At 46.9% G+C, this 15,807-nt stretch overlaps 1 protein-coding gene across 1 annotated transcript; it reads right to left on the bottom strand.

Annotated features, from left to right (window-relative positions):
• Positions 1-1,659: 1,659 nt before the first annotated feature.
• BARHL2 (BarH like homeobox 2) lies at positions 1,660-9,088 on the bottom strand. Its single transcript, XM_034437196.3, has 3 exons — positions 7,600-9,088; positions 5,363-5,588; positions 1,660-2,810 (listed from the first exon to the last, which is right to left on the bottom strand). Exons 1-3 carry the CDS (start codon positions 8,192-8,194, stop codon positions 2,498-2,500), a joined length of 1,134 nt encoding a protein of 377 aa, XP_034293087.1. The 5' UTR covers positions 8,195-9,088; the 3' UTR covers positions 1,660-2,497.
• Positions 9,089-15,807: the final 6,719 nt, after the last annotated feature.

Here is a 15,807-nt window from a genome sequence, read left to right on the forward strand (position 1 = left end):
CCTCCTTTAGAGAACAAAAACCCACTCTAGCAACAACAACAAAAAAAAAAAAAAAAGGAAAAGGAAAAAAGGGGGAGCCATCCACAAACCTCAGAGGAGGTGATAATACCGGACTGGGGTTATGAATGTTTTATAGATAATTGCGGTGTATCTTTCGAAGGTTGAAGGCGTAGTGAATAGGAAGGCTGTTTTCAGGCGCTTTGCTTCGGTTTTGGAGAGCTGTTGGTTATCAGGGCTTAGCAGCCCCAGCCTGGGCCTGGCCCGGGAGAAGCAGAACTGCCCCGTCTCATCTTTCACCCGTTCTCACCCCAACCCACCCCAAAGAGCCTGGTAGCTGCAGCAGACTAAAGCACTGTTATTAACATCAGCTGCCTGCAGTTACTGTAAATTCAAATCTCACCAGGCTCAAGGTTGACTCAGCCTTCCATCCTTTCTAAGGTAGGTAAAATGAGGACCCGGATTGTGGGGGCAATAAGCTGACTTTGTATAAACTATACAAAAGTATGAAGGCTGTTGCTTAACGCATTGTAAGCCGCCCTGAGTCTCCGGAGAAGGGCGGCATATAAATCAAAATTAAAATCAAACAAAAAAAATTAAAATAAAAAATAAACAACCCCGCCAGTCCTAGCTCCACCCTCGCTTTTGCATTGATTTCTGGCTTTTCTCTCTCTCTCTCTCTCTTTCTTTTTTCTTTTTTTCCTTTGCACCTAGAGTCAGACGCTACGAAGAGCCTCCCCCCCCCCACCCTCCACAATCCCAGCAAAGGATTAAAAAAACGGCCTCCACCTCCTTAAGAAAGAGCGGACTTTAAAAACAGCTCGACCCGAGCTCACCGACGCCAAGCCAAACCGTGTCCTCGAGCGGGGAGGGGACGGTTCCCCTGGGTGGGAGTCAAAAAGAGATCAAAGCAGCCCCCCCCCCAGCTGCACATGGACGCACGCACAGACACACAGAGAGACACACACACACGGCCCCGCGGCTGTGGGTCGCGGCGGATTTTCTTCTCTCCCGCGGCTCCGGGTTTTTCTTCCTAATTGCCACCCCCGAGCGTCTCTCGCTCCCAGGCTGTCCTCAGCGCTTTCTATCAGCGCCTCGGAACAGCTGCCAGGCTGGGTTGCACCTTTTGGCTTCCCAGACATCCGTCCGCCTTTAAGATCCCTCCTCTGCCTCTTCCATATTCAGCAAGGAGGACGGAGGGAAAAAAAAAAAAAACCTAGCCGCGACGGCAAGAAAGCAACACCGAGAAGAGGGCCAAGGAGAGGGGGACATTCATGACCAATGCACCCACCCCCATCCCGCTTTCACTGCCGAGGTCTGAAAAACAACCTCCAAGTCCATCGCAGCGCCTTCGTTTCTTTTCTGCCTTTTTTTTTAAAAAAAACTTCTTTACAATCCATTCTTTACCCCTCCAAACAAACTCTTTAGCAACCAAGCAGACTGGGGGAGGGAGCGGGGAAACGGGGGGGGGATTAAAAGTCTCCTAACCCGTCGCATAGAAAGGAGCAGACATGCGCACGCATCCAGACACACTCGGCCCATTTTACGGAATGAACAATAACAGCGCGTGAATCAAGGGGAAAATAGCTCGTTTGGGTCTGCAGGTTTGTTTAAAAAAAGATAAAAGTTTATTTCTTTTTTTTTTCCCGTCGTTTTTTTTTTTTTTTTTTTTTTGCCATTTTCAGTCATCAAAATCTCATTCGCTCGCTCGCTCGCTCTCGATATATATTTTGTTAACTCTTGTTGTCATCTAAGCATTTATTTTACTGAACCAAACCAAAACAAAAAAGCAAAAGCAAAAAAAAAAAAAATTAAAATAAAAGGAAAAGGAGAGGCCTCGGGGGAAAGAATATTTTTGTGGAGTTCGTTTGTTTCTTAGATTTTTTTTTTTTTCCTCTTAAAAACGAATGAATATAAGTCTTTTTCTTTTCTTTCTTTTTGGACAACATATAATAAATAATATATATCACTTCTCACACACCAGCCTGTTCAAAATGTGTATGTAGCATATATACCAATGACCAGAGAGATCCGGGAAATGCCAGTTCGGAGTCAGAAAAAGGTTCGTGAGAATTCGGTGCCAACTTCTCCGCTCTCCCTCAGTCTTCCTGCGTTCTGGGCCGCGGTGGGGGAGAGGAGGAGGCGTCCTTTCTCTCTTTATGTCCCTCAAGAGTCCTGCCTGGCACTCCGGCTTTTGCTTTCCCGGCCACCACCCCCAGCCTCCTGAACCCCTTTCCGCCTCCTCCGGGCAAAGCGGCGGGGGCTGCTTGGCGGGACTCGGTGCTACGTGTCACTTACGGGATCCAGAGTCTCCGCGCTCTGAGCCGGTCGCTCCTCCGGCTCGGTTTAGATTAGAAGGACCGCTGGATTTCCCGCCCCCTCGCTCGCCTCGGCTCCTTTCTTGCTGGATTGGCTGCTCCGGGGGGAGTGAGGGGGAAATCTGTCGGCGGGGTTGAGGAGGGGGGGGAGCCGGGGTGAGGGAGACGCCCAGTGATTTTCTTCACCGCGGGTGAGGGGTCCCTGGAAGGGGGTTGGACAAGGGGTTGAGGGCCGGCTGCCCCCCCGGCCCGAGGCCGTGGATCAGAACCCGGGGCACCAGAGGCCGCTGGAGTTGAGGGTGAGGCGCAGGCGGAGTCCGGTACATGCTACTGTACATGGCCGCGGCCGCCGCGGCCGCCGTGGTGCTGTCCATGCTCCCCAGGAGGCTCGGGTGGTAGAAATAAGGCGACGGGAACATCCGCTGTAGAGCCGAGTAGTTCCCAGCTTCGGCCAGCAACTCCAGCCCCACCGCCGTCTGCCGCTTCCACTTGGTTCTGCAAGAGACGGAACGGAGACACCGTCGGCTGGGCCCGAAAGGAGGGGGGGGAGGTTAGGGGGAGGGAGCGAGAATCGGGCTGACCACCCCTCCCTCCCTCCCGACACAAGTCCTCCACGCGGGAACAGACTCGGGCAGAAGAGAGTTTGGCTTGCCTGGATCTCTTTGCGTTCAAGGCCTTTCCTTTAAGGAAGCGCAAGCTGCAGTCAAATCACTGCACTGCTGTTAGGTCTTAAAGCAGAATTACTACTATGGCTGGGGGGGTCTCCCAAAACGGCGGGCGCAAGAGGGACACGCGAGGAATCAGAAGGAACTGTCATTGGAAAAACCCTGGGAAACGTTTGCTAGCCAAAGACACACACACACACACACAAAGAGAGCCAAACTCTTAAGTCTTGCCGGCCTGTAAGCGACAAGGACAGCCGATAAACTACCATGATTTTTCTCCTTTCAAACATGTAAATTACATCGTTGTCTATGGCCTCCCCAAACCTCTTTTTCATATTCATGTTACTCTCTAATATTAATAAAAGAAGAAGAAAATATTTTCTCTCTCCCCCCTTGTAACAGTTTTGTGCTAAAAGATGACTTTAATACATACAATCCAGCAAGCTATTTAAAAGTCAATTGCTTGGATGGGGGACAATGAAGGAAGCCAAGTCATTCCTCTCTGGAAAACTCCAGAGCATATTCCCAATTTTTACTGACTCTTCCGATCAGGCCAGCCTCCACTATCCAAACAAGCAAACCCTTAAGCAAACCTTTGGGGGTGTGGGGGGTGGGGGAGCCAGCCTTGCGAGAGTTTCATTATACTCTCCTTCCTGGAGATGGCCTGCGGGCCTGCTAGAAAAAAAAGTGAAATCGCTGGAAGATTTTGGACGCTGGAAACTACAACCCTGAACATTTTAGAATTGTAGAATCTTGTTGCTTTGAGGTATGGGGCGAACTGGGGGTGGGTGGGAAACGGAAGATGACTAATTTTCCTTCTGTGGGGAAGACACAGGCCTCCAGATGCAAGAAGCAGCAGCTAAACGCCGCTTCCGGACAAGTCCGTTTCCTTCCTTCCTAAAGCAGAACCTGCAGGTTAGTCTCCTTTTGGGGGGGAAAGAAAAAAAGCTTCGCTCGCTGGCTGTGAGCATTGGTGGGGGCTGTTTTTTTTCAGCAGGCGCACGACACACCGAGGTAAATCACGGCCGTTACGAAACGCAGCCAAATTAACAAGCGTGGAGCTCCCTGTTTAGCTGGGCTGTAAATGACGCTAATGGTTTCCGACAGAATTAGGGTGGCTGCAACCGTATGAAATGAGACAGAAAATTATAGCAAAGATGACAACTGGACAGAGGTTTCCAGCCCGCGTTTCTTCTGCCCAAGAATTAGAAAAACCCACATTTTGCTCTTATGGGGCCTGCCTCGCTCTCCTGCGTCGTTTCGGCCTCTTCTCTTTAAAAAAATAAGAAAAATAACCCCCGACATTGGCCACTAGATTTCCTTCGCCAGTCTTCGTTTTCCAATCTCAGAGATCAGGGATTCAAATGCACTGGAGAAATGAGAGAAGGAAACCCGGCACTGAATGACAAATCTGAGCATCCGAAAACGCCAAACCAGACCGAGTAAGGTGGAGGCCTCCGGAAGGGAATCCCACCGAGCCCAAAACTTATTTAGCTTTTCCCAGAGGCGCTGCCCCGGTTTAAAGCGTTAAAACTCTTCGGCCTTTGCTTTGCTAGCAGGGACGGAGAGAGAAATTCGGCGTGTAAGCTGTTCGCCTCTATTTTTTTTTCTCCTGTGGCTATTCAGACTTCGTCCACCTATCAGGAACATGGAAAGAGTACAACCTACACGTACAACCGCCTTAACTTGGAATGTTAACTCGTGTCCTGAACTCGCACCATTCAATGAATGATAACTAACTAAGAGTTTCGGCTGAGGTTTGCGTGTCAGCCTAGCTACGAAAGTAAACAAACAAACAAACGGCTGTTAACCAAGCCTGCTCTGAGAATGCACCTGCTAGGGTTTTTCCCTGGACAGAGCCACTGAAATCTTGGCCCGCGAGAAATGGTGAACGTGGGAGTGTGTGTGTGGAGGGGGGGGAGGAGGGACGGAGATGCAAAGTGAGACGGCCTAACACGGCCCTCCCTAGAAAGGCTACGAGTGGATAACTAAGGAGACAGATTTCCTTTGCCTTTCCAAAGGAAATTGTAGAGCTGCCCCCCAGAAATAAGTCCCTCGGAACTCTGCTTGGAGATCTGGCTCCTATCCTTTTTTTTTTTAAACCCGGGAGTAGGCCCCTTTGAACTCCACGGGATTCCCTTTTGCGTGGGTGAGGCAGAGGACGGCAAGGTTAAAACCACGACCAAGCGTTGCACCCGCACCGACCCGGGAGGCAATTCCACAGCATGTAATGAGACTTATTTCTGGGTCAAAGTGGGCCAGACCCGACTGTTTTCAAAGCAGCCCATTCCCGCAGGATTTTCTTTCGAGTCAAGTGTTGCCATTTCCCTATACCTGCCCGCCCCAGCCCCAGCTTTCGTCCCTACCGGCCTCCTGCCCTACCTCCGGTTTTGATACCAGGTTTTGACCTGGGTGTCCGTCAGATTGAGGGCAGCTGCCAAGTCCATGCGATCTTGGACGCTCAGGTATTTCTGCCTCTCGAAGCTCCTCTCCAGCTGGTTGAGCTGATGGTCGGAGAAGGCAGTCCGCGCCTTGCGAGGCTTCTTCGCCCTCACCGGGGGACTGTCCCTGCTGCTGGAAATCTCGCGATCCCCTTCTTCTTTTGCCCCTGAGGAGACACAAGACAAAACCTCGGGGTTAAGGCCGAGGAGAAAAGCGGCAGGGTGGGGGGTGGGGGGTGAGGACTAAACCCGCGCACAAAAACCTTATTAAGCCTGAACAGGAGGTTCCCCTGGTGGGGGATCTTCTGGATCCAAACGGACCGTCCGAAAAGACGGCTTAGGAATCAACCGATTTGTTCGCCTACTTTTGTACAAGGCGGCATAGACCGCAACCACAGCAATGAATTAGGAAGCTGGGAATTCAGCTGCGATTCAGCCTCGAACGAAACAGCAGACGGAATATTTCGGATTAAAAAGTAGCATCATTTCTCTGGAGTGATAACTTCTCCTGTCACACAGCTTCCTAATAATATCCTCTCTTTTTTGTTTTTCCCCCGGAGGGGATGCTTTTTTTTTTTTCCCCTCCGCCGCCTTTCCTCACTTTCTCCCTCGGCCAAATTCAGATTTCCAAGTGCACATCGGAAACGGTTACGATCAAGCCATCGCAACAGCCCGAATACTTTTCCTGGAGTGCTTGTCATCCAGGTACAAAAAGAGAGCCGGATTTCGCAATCCCAGGTGACAGCGGAAATATTACCGGATTTGGTCTGGAATCTTTGAGTCTTATTTGAGGGAGTTTTTTTTTTTTTAAGCTGAAATGTTAGGAAATCGATATGCCAGTCCATCTGTGTTTGTTCGAGGTTTTCTCATCCTCTCCCCCTCTTTTTCCCCCCTTCTCTCTCTCCCCCTCGCTTTCTTTTTCTGGGCTCTCGTTGATCTTCCCTGCAGGGAGAACAATAATCTCTCTAATTGACCCACTGGGGAGGTTGGTGCACCAACTAACCAACAACAACAAACCACTAAAAAAAAAAAAAAAAACCCAAACCCTAGACGAAACTCTGCATCTGGTTCTAGACGCTCATATGTTAGTGCTAAAATGGCAAATTGAATAGCAGTCCTATTAGTTACTGCAAAATAGCTGAAGGTTGTAAAATGAGCGAAATGCGTCCTCCCTCATCACAACGTTTCAAAAAAAAAAAAAAAAAAAGCCTTCCCAGTTAAGTGAGATTCCCTTGGTAGTGGGAGGGGGGGCGTCTTTTATTTTCCCCCAGGAAGTGGCAGAATCGAGCACACCATGTAGGTTTGAATTTTAGAACGTAACTACTGCACACTCTCTAAAGTATCGCACAAAAACCAACGCTGTAAAATATTGCACAATGCTAACTCTAAAGGAAGAAACATTTCAAGGAAGGAAGGAAGAAAGAAATCAGAAAAAAAGAAAGAAAATGAGCCCGATTGGATTCACCCGTTTGGTTTGTTTCCCTGCTTTAAAAAAAAAACACATTTTATTAAAAATTCTTTAAGAGGTCTGCCTTGCTAATTAAGTGTTGCTAAATCTGTGTCAACTATGTTTAGAAATTATGCATGCAGATCGCATTTTATAATATGCATTTGCATTTTAAAATCTCTAGTAATCCCAGCTGGCATTTTTGGTATTGTTGAAGTGCACACTTGCAGACTCTTTTTGTTCTCCTATCAACTTTTTTTAAAGGGGGTGGGGGGTGATACGTAGTTTTAGTTTGTGTGTGTGTGTGTATACACATACATACATACATACATACATATACAACTATATTTATATGAATTCATTTATATGGATTGTCTTATAAAAATTAGAGGGGAAACATTTACGATTCCTGAATTTTTGTAAATAACCTGGTTGTACTTATTGTTTTCTTATGGGAATTTTAATTTTAAATACTATCCAGGTTGCTGGAGCCTCTCCTTAACGGCTTAGCGAATTCGCAGCCAACCTTCCAAGTTGGCTCGAAGTTTTCAGAGCTTTCAGAACAAGCGATTGCTGAAACCGGGGGGGGGGGCGGGAGGAGGAGAAGGGGGTATTAGAAAGCACAGAGGAACCACCGGGAAGGTCCGAAACGTAAACAATGGAACCCTCGCAACAGTTTCGAAAACCGGAACGCTCGTCATCGTTTCGAAGCCCCGCCGTCCCCCACTCACCGTGGCATTTCAGCTCATTCTGGGTATCGTCGCGTTTGTCCAGTTTGGTTCTGTTGTCGTCCTGCTCCAGTTTTGGCCTGAAACTTTCGTTGACCGAGTTGCTCTCTTGTTTGGGGGTGGGATGGGGAGAGGAGACGCTGGTGCTGTAAGGGGCGCACGCGGCCAGCGGTTTGCTATCTCCCAAAATGTCTTTAATTAAAAAAGACGACGTGGAAGTCCTGGGGGCCGAGCTACAGGAACCCAATTGCTGCTGTTGCTGCTGCTGTTGTTGTTGCTGGGGCGACGGCTGCAAACTTTTTGGCTGTTGCTGCTCTGGATGTTGGCCGTGGTGAAGATGGTGATGCTGAGGCGACAGGCCATCTTGCGCCAAATGCTGCTCGGGGTGCTCTGCGGTGACCGAGATAGGCGAGGAGGGAGTCGTGCCCACCGTGTCTATTTCCGAACAAGGGGACGGAGTGGCCTGGTTGAGAAAATCCGCCGCCCTGGCCTCGCCGTGGGCCGTCCGAAAGTCCCCGTTCATCATAACCGGGCTGCCGGACCTGGGATTAGACAAAATCGTGTCTATTCCAAAACTGGAAGTGCTAGATCCTTCCATGGTGGCCGTTCAAAGAAGCGCCTTCATCCCCTTTTCCTTCCCGACGTCGTTCTCTTGCGCGGACTGGGGTTTGTTTTTTTTTGGGTGGCGGTGGGGGGGAGGAAGGGGGGGGAAGGAAGGTGCTGGCTGGCTCTAAGGCGATCGATCGACGATTAAAACGCGAACCACCAACCAAATCGGATCAATTATGGACGAAGCGAATCTCTTCGATCAAAATTTAAATGGGGAGGGAGGGAGGGAAGGAAAGAAGGAAGGAGGGAGGGAGGGAAGGAGGGAGGGAGGGAGAGAGAACGAGGCGAACGACGACGAGACGCGCACAGGCACCAAGCGCACGCACGGGGGAAGGGGGGAAAAAAAGAGAGAGAGAGAGCCAGCAGGAGAAAGCCGCCGAAGCAGGAGGAGGAGGAGGAGGGCAGCCGGGAACCGATTCGGGAGGAAGACGCCAGATCCGCCGCGCCACCCAGTTGGCTCGCTCGCTCCCTTTCCTCCGGCCACACGTGCTCCGCTTATTGTTCAGGACGCCCGCGCCGCTCGGGCAGAAGAGCCGGCATCGCCTGGATGAGCCGCCGGCCGGGGAAGCGGCGGGAAGAGGCTGCTGGGGCTCTCCGGCGGAGGCTTCGCTCGCCCAGCCAAGGAGGCACCGCTGCTGAACGCCGATCGCCTGGCTCCGGGCCGCTCTCCCTGCTCTCGCCCCGCCGCCCAGGAGTTCTTGAACTTTCTTGGAAAGTTGAGGCGTGGCGGAGCAACGCGAGGAGGAGGAAGAGGAGGATGGATGGATGGAGGAGGTGAAGAAGGCTCGGCCGCTGCCCGGTTCTCGCTAGGGCGAGCGGCTCCTCTCGGGTTCCTGCGATTCCACCCGTGACGTCACGGCTCTTCGCCGCTCGCCTGCTCGCCGCTCTTTATCAAACCTCTTTAAGGCTCGGGATTTTCCCCCCATTTTAAAAATATTCCTTATTTATTTATTTGTTTGTTTTATTTAAGGCCGCCGTCGAGTAACGGCCTCTTATTGGTGGACGCGGCGGCCGAACTTGACGCTCGGCGGTTGGCAGCCAATGAGAAGAAGGAAGGAAGAGGAGAGAAGGCGCGGGGAGGGGAAGGGAAGGGAAGGGAAGAGGGAGAACGGGGGGCGGAGGGGGGGGCTTGTCAGGTTCGGGACTGGGACTGTTCTTTTTTAGAACCTTTAGGATTCCTCCCTCTCTTCCCTTCCCCATTGTTCTATCCGAATATAAACGGGTGGTTATTATTATTATTATTATTATTATTATCTCTGGCATGTCAATAGTCATCAGTTTGGTAGCAGAAATCATGGTAGGGGGAGAAGAAAGAAAGAAAGAAAGAAAGAAAGAAAGAAAGAAAGAAAGAAAGAAAGAAAGAAAGAAAGAAAGAAAGAAAGAAAGAGGAAGGAAGGAGGAAGGAAAGAAGAAGGAAGGAAGGAAGGAAGGAAGGAAGGAAGGAAGGAAGGAAGGAAGGAAGGAAAGAAAGAAAGAGGAAGGAAGGAGGAAGGAAAGAAGAAGGAAGGAAGGAAGGAAGGAAGGAGGAAGGAAAGAAGAAGGAAAGAAAGAAAGAAAGAAAGAAAGAAAGAAAGAAAGAAAGAAAGAAAGAAAGAAAGAAAGAAAGAAAGAAAGGAAGGAAGGAAGGAAGGAAGGAAGGAAGGAAATATTTGCGGGTAAGAAAGAAAGTATGCGAGGTTTCCAGTTGTGAAGTCTTGTGTATACGAGATCGCTACAAAAGTAATATACTGCAACCGATCTCTTTCCTCATAAATTAAAATGCAGGGTTATTTTAGGGCTTCCTCCCATTATGTCCTTCGGAAGACCAGAAACGTTTGTCCCCGCAGTCCTAGGCAAGAGAAGCGACCCAACTTCATCGAAGAACGAGGGAAATAAGAGCGGGGTCGGGCAAAACGTCCCTTGGAGCCAATTGGGGGAAAACGCCTTGGCTTCCTTTCCTAAGGGACGGGGGAATGGAAAGGAAGGGGCTCCTGTGGGGGTGAAGGGAAATCTCTGTCTAGAACCGGCCCTATTTATTTGGAGAAGACTTTAAGAGAGGTGGGAGACGGCAGTGGCCAAGCTGGGGGGCTTCTTCTTCCTGCATGCGACTTTAGTCTGCGGCTTAGCTGCAACCACCGGCTCTGAGTCTTCATCCAGAGAGTGGTTTCAACCATCCATCCATCCACCTCCAACACACGCACACACCTCCTTCTCCTCCCGTTCTTGGCCTGCCTTTGCCCGGCTGCTATTCCCAGCGCCTCTTTATTTGCCACCGACCCAGTTAGGGCCGACACGGCGCGCACTTCGGGAGAAAGCACGGATGGATCTCAGCTTGCGTTCCTCTGTCTCTAAGAAGCCGCGGCGGTTCGAACCTGTCCCTTGTTGAATGTCAGGGTAATGGGAAGTGCCAGTGACAAGACGCCGTATTGCTCCTCCTGATTAAGTACCGTCAACCTAATTAGCAGAGCAATTATAAGGTGCTAATGAATGATTCAAAGTTCGGCGAGTTGTCTTTTACTCCGAATTACGTCTTTAAAAAAAGAGAGAGAGAGAGAAAACCGAGGAACCGAAGGGAAAAGCGAATGTTCCTGCAAGGAAATCGCTTGTATCCCTTTCTCATCGCCTGCCTTTCTTTTCCTCCAGTCTCTGGTTCTTTTCTTTCCTCCCCCCGCAACGTTTAAAAAACCTTTCGGTTCCAGAAAGAACCGGACGAAATCTATTCGTCTAAAATTAGATACGTAGTGCGAATTGAACATTTAATAGATAGGGGTTGTGTGAGGGGAGGAAAATGTATATTTTCATTTTTTAAAAAAATAATAATAAATGAGATAATATAATTTCAAGGAGTTGGACAGAAGTAGAGTTTGGCACCTGCCTCTTTTGCAAGTGAAAAGAATGAGCTCGGAAGTTTCTCAAGGCCGGTAGGTAGGTAGGTCAAGATTTGGGAGAAGAAGTGGGGAGGGGGAAATCGATGAAGTTTCAAGGGACCCCGGTCGGTTTAAAATATTCTTCTGACATTCCTTGGGTTGGCGGTGGTATGTCTGTGCGTTGGAAGAAGGGAAGACCAGAAGAAAAGGAAAAGACAAGTCAGCGTAGGAAAGAAGCAAAATAATACCTGAATTATTCGAAACGGATCTGGGGAGGTTTTCTCATCAGCCGGCTGTCAAGGCAAAGCCGACTTCGGACGACTTCTAGCTGCTCGTTGAGCCCCATTGCGCCGTATGTCGGCGCCTCCATATAGCTTGCGCCCCGGTGTTCTCCCCCAATGACCCTCTCCTACCACGGGCCAAGCCGAGAGAGGCTTGGCATTATAGTGTGTGAATTGCTGGCTGCGGCGGGCAGCCGCCGGGAAGTTCGGCATTGTTGCCCCTTTGGTGGTATTTTGCCAAGGACAAGCAAGTGGTAAAATTCAGAACTTTACCCTTTTAAAATGAATAAAAAAAGAGAAAGGGCGGAAGTTATTGGGAAAGGGAGAGATGCAAAGAATTGCAATTTGGCTAGAACAGCGTGAGTCTTTTTACCCTTTCCTCCTTTCAACCCTGAAAGATCTATGCCAACACACTTGCTATTGTGGATCGATTTCCCTCCGAAAATATTTTTCCAAGTAAGGGATAGATAACGATGTTCTGTATTTCCAACGTAGGCTATACGGTATTTTCCTTTCCCCGTTGGTCCAAATTGAAATGTATTTAAACACGTTCAGTACTATCCCTTCAGAACTAAATTCTTTGAAGTATTCATTGCCTGGGTATAAACATTTTCTTTTTGGAAAATAAAGAAAGAAACAGGCAAGAAGGGAATGTAACTCAATTGAGAAAAGCAGAGATCGGTCTGCCATCTATTTCTCTCTCTGCGTTTGTTTTAAAAGTCTGCTCTAAAAAATTCACAGGCGATTTGCCTTTCAGACTCTGAAGATATTAGAAATGTTGACATATAAAATACCTCCTTCAGGAGGGGAGCGTCCGCAAAACGAATAGAGAGGGAATTGGAGAAATAAGCATCTTTAAAAGCTGCCCACTTTATCCCTGCTGAAATATTTATGGAGATGGACGTTTTATTGGGGAGGACTTTTAAAATGCTTCAAAGGGAAAGTTTGCAACTGAAAAGTTCAAAACAGGATCCTTCAGAAGACAGCACTTCCTCCAGAAGAGATGCCAACATTTGGGATCTCTGGTCTTCTGAGGAGCAATGGGTTTGCTTGTAGTCAAGCCAAATTTACCATCCCTTGATGGCAACGCGGGCCAGATTTGAAACCGAGGTTTTGTTTCGTATTTCTCTCTGAACACAACGCGGGCGGTATAATTCAGAGCTCAGGGAGTGGATATGGCTTATTTAGGAGAAGACGTCGACATTGTTTCAACCGGATATGGGGTTTGGTGGACATTTTGGGAACTGCTATCCAAAATCTTTATTTATCACAAAACCTTACGTGGCATTTGTGTGCTTTTCACATTCATTTACCTCCCGATAGGAGAAAGTAGGGGGTGGGGAGAGTGAAAAAATATTAAGATTGAATAAACTAGTGATTTACGTACATTTGTGGATGCAGACGGCTATAGAGCTCATCATTTTGTTTGTGCCTGGGGTTATTGTGAATATAATCTTGTGGATTCACTCTGTGGTTTGTTCGCTTATTTGTTTCTTTGTTTCCCCTTTTTAGGATAATTACTGGACACCACAGGCAGCCAAGGAAGTTTTGCTATTTATATCCAAATCTGAACCTCCATCTCCAGTGCTTGTAGTTAAAGGAGAACCCCCACTGTTCACTCTTCCCTCCCAAATTTGGATTAACCTAGTTCTCTAATTTATTTACTGTAGAGAAAAATATGATCAATGGTCTAATTTCATCCCTGGTCATTTGTGCCAACTACACAATCCCAGGTATGCTGATTCAGAACTAACATCCATTAAATTCTCTCTCAGGCAACTGTGCACAAGATTGCAACTTAAACATGCTCAGGAAGAGAGAATTCTGTTGGAGCAAATAAAGTTGCCTCCTCTATTTAAACACACGTTGTGATAATTCTACACTCCCCCCCCTTTTTTTTTTTTTGCAATATACACTCGCTAACAAGAAATGCTTTCCTTGAGCTTTTACTTTCAAATTTGCACAATGCATACCATTCCATCGTGAAACTTACTATGCTCCTTATGTCAAACCGAGTCCTATATCCCAAGAAAAATAGAGACCAGTCTTTATCCAACTCTATAAATCCTCTTAACAGACATTATTTTTTCTAAAGTAATGATTTCAAAAAATTATTTAAATCTTACAATAACAAGAAAAAAGTGTTGGAAAGGAAAGCGATTTTAACGAGAGCTCCGGGCACGTACGGTAATAATATGTGGCTGCTGCGTCTCCTCTTTTTAAAATAAAAGTTTTGGGAACCGCAATCCAAATTGGAGAGCCGCAATTACACATTTTGCCACAAGGCGGCGACAATAGAGGCCTCTATTGTCTTCAGAAAGCTCTTGATCTGACTACGAAGAGGTACTTTTAAAGCCTCTTCCCCCCCCCCCCGCCACACACACACACCGCCCCAGTAGTTAAATATGTCTAGCAAAGAAACAAAAGCGTGTGCTTTTAAATCAGCATTTCACAATCTTTGTGAGTTTCAAGAAAATTTAAATAGGCAAATTTCTCAATACATATTTTAAAATCCTGATCAGAGGCATCTCTCTATTAAACCGGCTCAAAAATCACAAAATATTGTCATGTTCCCAAGATCTTCTGGATATCCAAGACAATAAGCAGAATCAAAATTATTTATTCTTTTGGCTATTGTTCCTTTTTGGACAGCCAAAAGTTTTTGCCTGGCACTGAGTCCCATAACCCGCTGTTATAGAATGTTTTGAGTACATTCTATAGGACAAATTGTCCAATATTCATGTTAGCTAAGTTGTTGATTAATAACAATTTACAAACCCCGCCTGTGTGAACTTATTTGCCATTAGGCAAAAACTTTTTGGACCTGGCTTTTTATTATTAATGGTGGTTTTAAAAAAGGGGGGGCAGGAACTTATTTTGGGTAGGATGCAATATGAATATAAATTCCTTCAAAAGATTCTGGGTGAAAGATTCTGATTTCAGTGTAAATTTTATTCCATGTGTGATATTTAAACGAATGTGGTCATACAAACAGTCCTCACCATTGCTTTAATGTAAGATACCCATTCAATCAGTTTTAATTCATCTTTTCCCAAGGGGTGTGTGTGTGTGTGTGTGTGTGTGTGTGTGTGTGTGTGTGTGTGTGTGTGTTGCAAATCAGGTGGGCTCCAGAATTCCTTGACAGCATTTTTGGAAGTGGTTTGTGATTGTCCCTTCTTCCAAGGACTGAGAGAGAGTAAGAAAGATCCTAGTTTGAAACTTGAGTGTCTTGATGGAGATCCATCACATACAGGACCAGGAATTAATCAGTTGATTAACTCCTATTAATTTATTGGAAAATTATTAATTATTAATTAATTAATTAATTAATTAATTATTAATTTATTGGAAATAAATTAATATATGTTACCGGTAATTAGTTAGATGAGGTTGGAGGGATGACTTTTGGATTTCAGCCACATAGAGCAATCCCTGCTCACTGTGACACAATGTGTTCCAGATTGTGTAAATTGCCTTTCCCTAACCCAGTGTCTTCCATATAACTCTAATGTATTATGGAAATTATAGCCTAGCAGATTTAGAGGATACCAAGTAGGGAAAAACAATGTGGATGTTAGTTAAATGAGCTCTTAGATAATTCCAGTTCTCTGATTTTACAGCCAAAAGTTTCTAACCCATACATTTCTACAAGCTGTGGATTGGAAGGAGAGGGGAGAGCATGATTTCTTTTCCTTTAGGAACTGTTCAAACAATTATAAACCTTCCTAAGTTTTTCCTCTCTGACGGTTGCTCATGGATAGATCACTACCAGGCAGCATCCATGCATAATAGCTGTTCTTAGCTGTGGCTCCTTTCTTGGGACGGTTTGCTAATCAAAGCACTTTTTTTTAATTTGATTTATATGCCGCCCTTCTCCGAAGACTCAGGGCGGCTTACAATGTGCTCAGCAATAGCCTTCATCCTTTTGTATATTTATACAAAGTCAGCTTATTGCCCCCACAAACTGGGTCCTCATTTCACCTACCTTAGAAAGGATGGAAGGCTGAGTCAACCTTGAGCCTTGGAGAGATTCGAACCCTGCAGTAATTGCAGGCAGCTGGTCTTAATAAGCTTAATAACAGGGTGCCTTAAACCCCTGTACTACCAAGGCACTTAAACGAGAAGCCAATTTCGAACCTTTGTCCGACATGTTTTTACGAGGAAAACTCTTAATTGCATGTTAGACTCAGTACTTAAATGCCAGCAAAACCCAACAGTCAGAACTTTTCTTTGTTTCTATCTAGTAGATTTAAGAATGGAAGGAAAACCATCTCTCCTCGTTTAGGGGGTCCTCTGACGGGGTTCCTCATCAGCCTTAGGTAAAAGACTGACAGTATCCTAATTTAGCACCGTGTAGGATTTCCCGGGGCACAGGAAATATGTGGTCCGATATGTGCGGAGTTTCCTTCATATTAGACGCGCAATCTATGGGGGGGGGGGTTGTCCCCTTTCAGGGCTGCTTGCTTTATTTGTCC

The sequence above is a fragment of the Pantherophis guttatus genome, chromosome 3, assembly GCF_059756535.1.
Source record: "Pantherophis guttatus breed Tessera chromosome 3, ASM5975653v1, whole genome shotgun sequence".
Taxonomy (NCBI): domain Eukaryota; kingdom Metazoa; phylum Chordata; class Lepidosauria; order Squamata; family Colubridae; genus Pantherophis; species Pantherophis guttatus.

Bases quoted from the DNA above. Each gene is read 5' to 3' on its own strand.
- BARHL2 (XM_034437196.3), bottom strand. From the start codon at position 8,194: ATGGAAGGATCTAGCACTTCCAGTTTTGGAATAGACACGATTTTGTCT. The intron at 5,589-7,599 runs GTGAGTGGGGGA...GTGTCTCCTCAG, and splicing joins GAATGAGCTGAAATGCCACG to GGGCAAAAGAAGAAGGGGAT. The intron at 2,811-5,362 runs GTAGGGCAGGAG...CGTCTCTTGCAG, and splicing joins ACCTGGTATCAAAACCGGAG to AACCAAGTGGAAGCGGCAGA.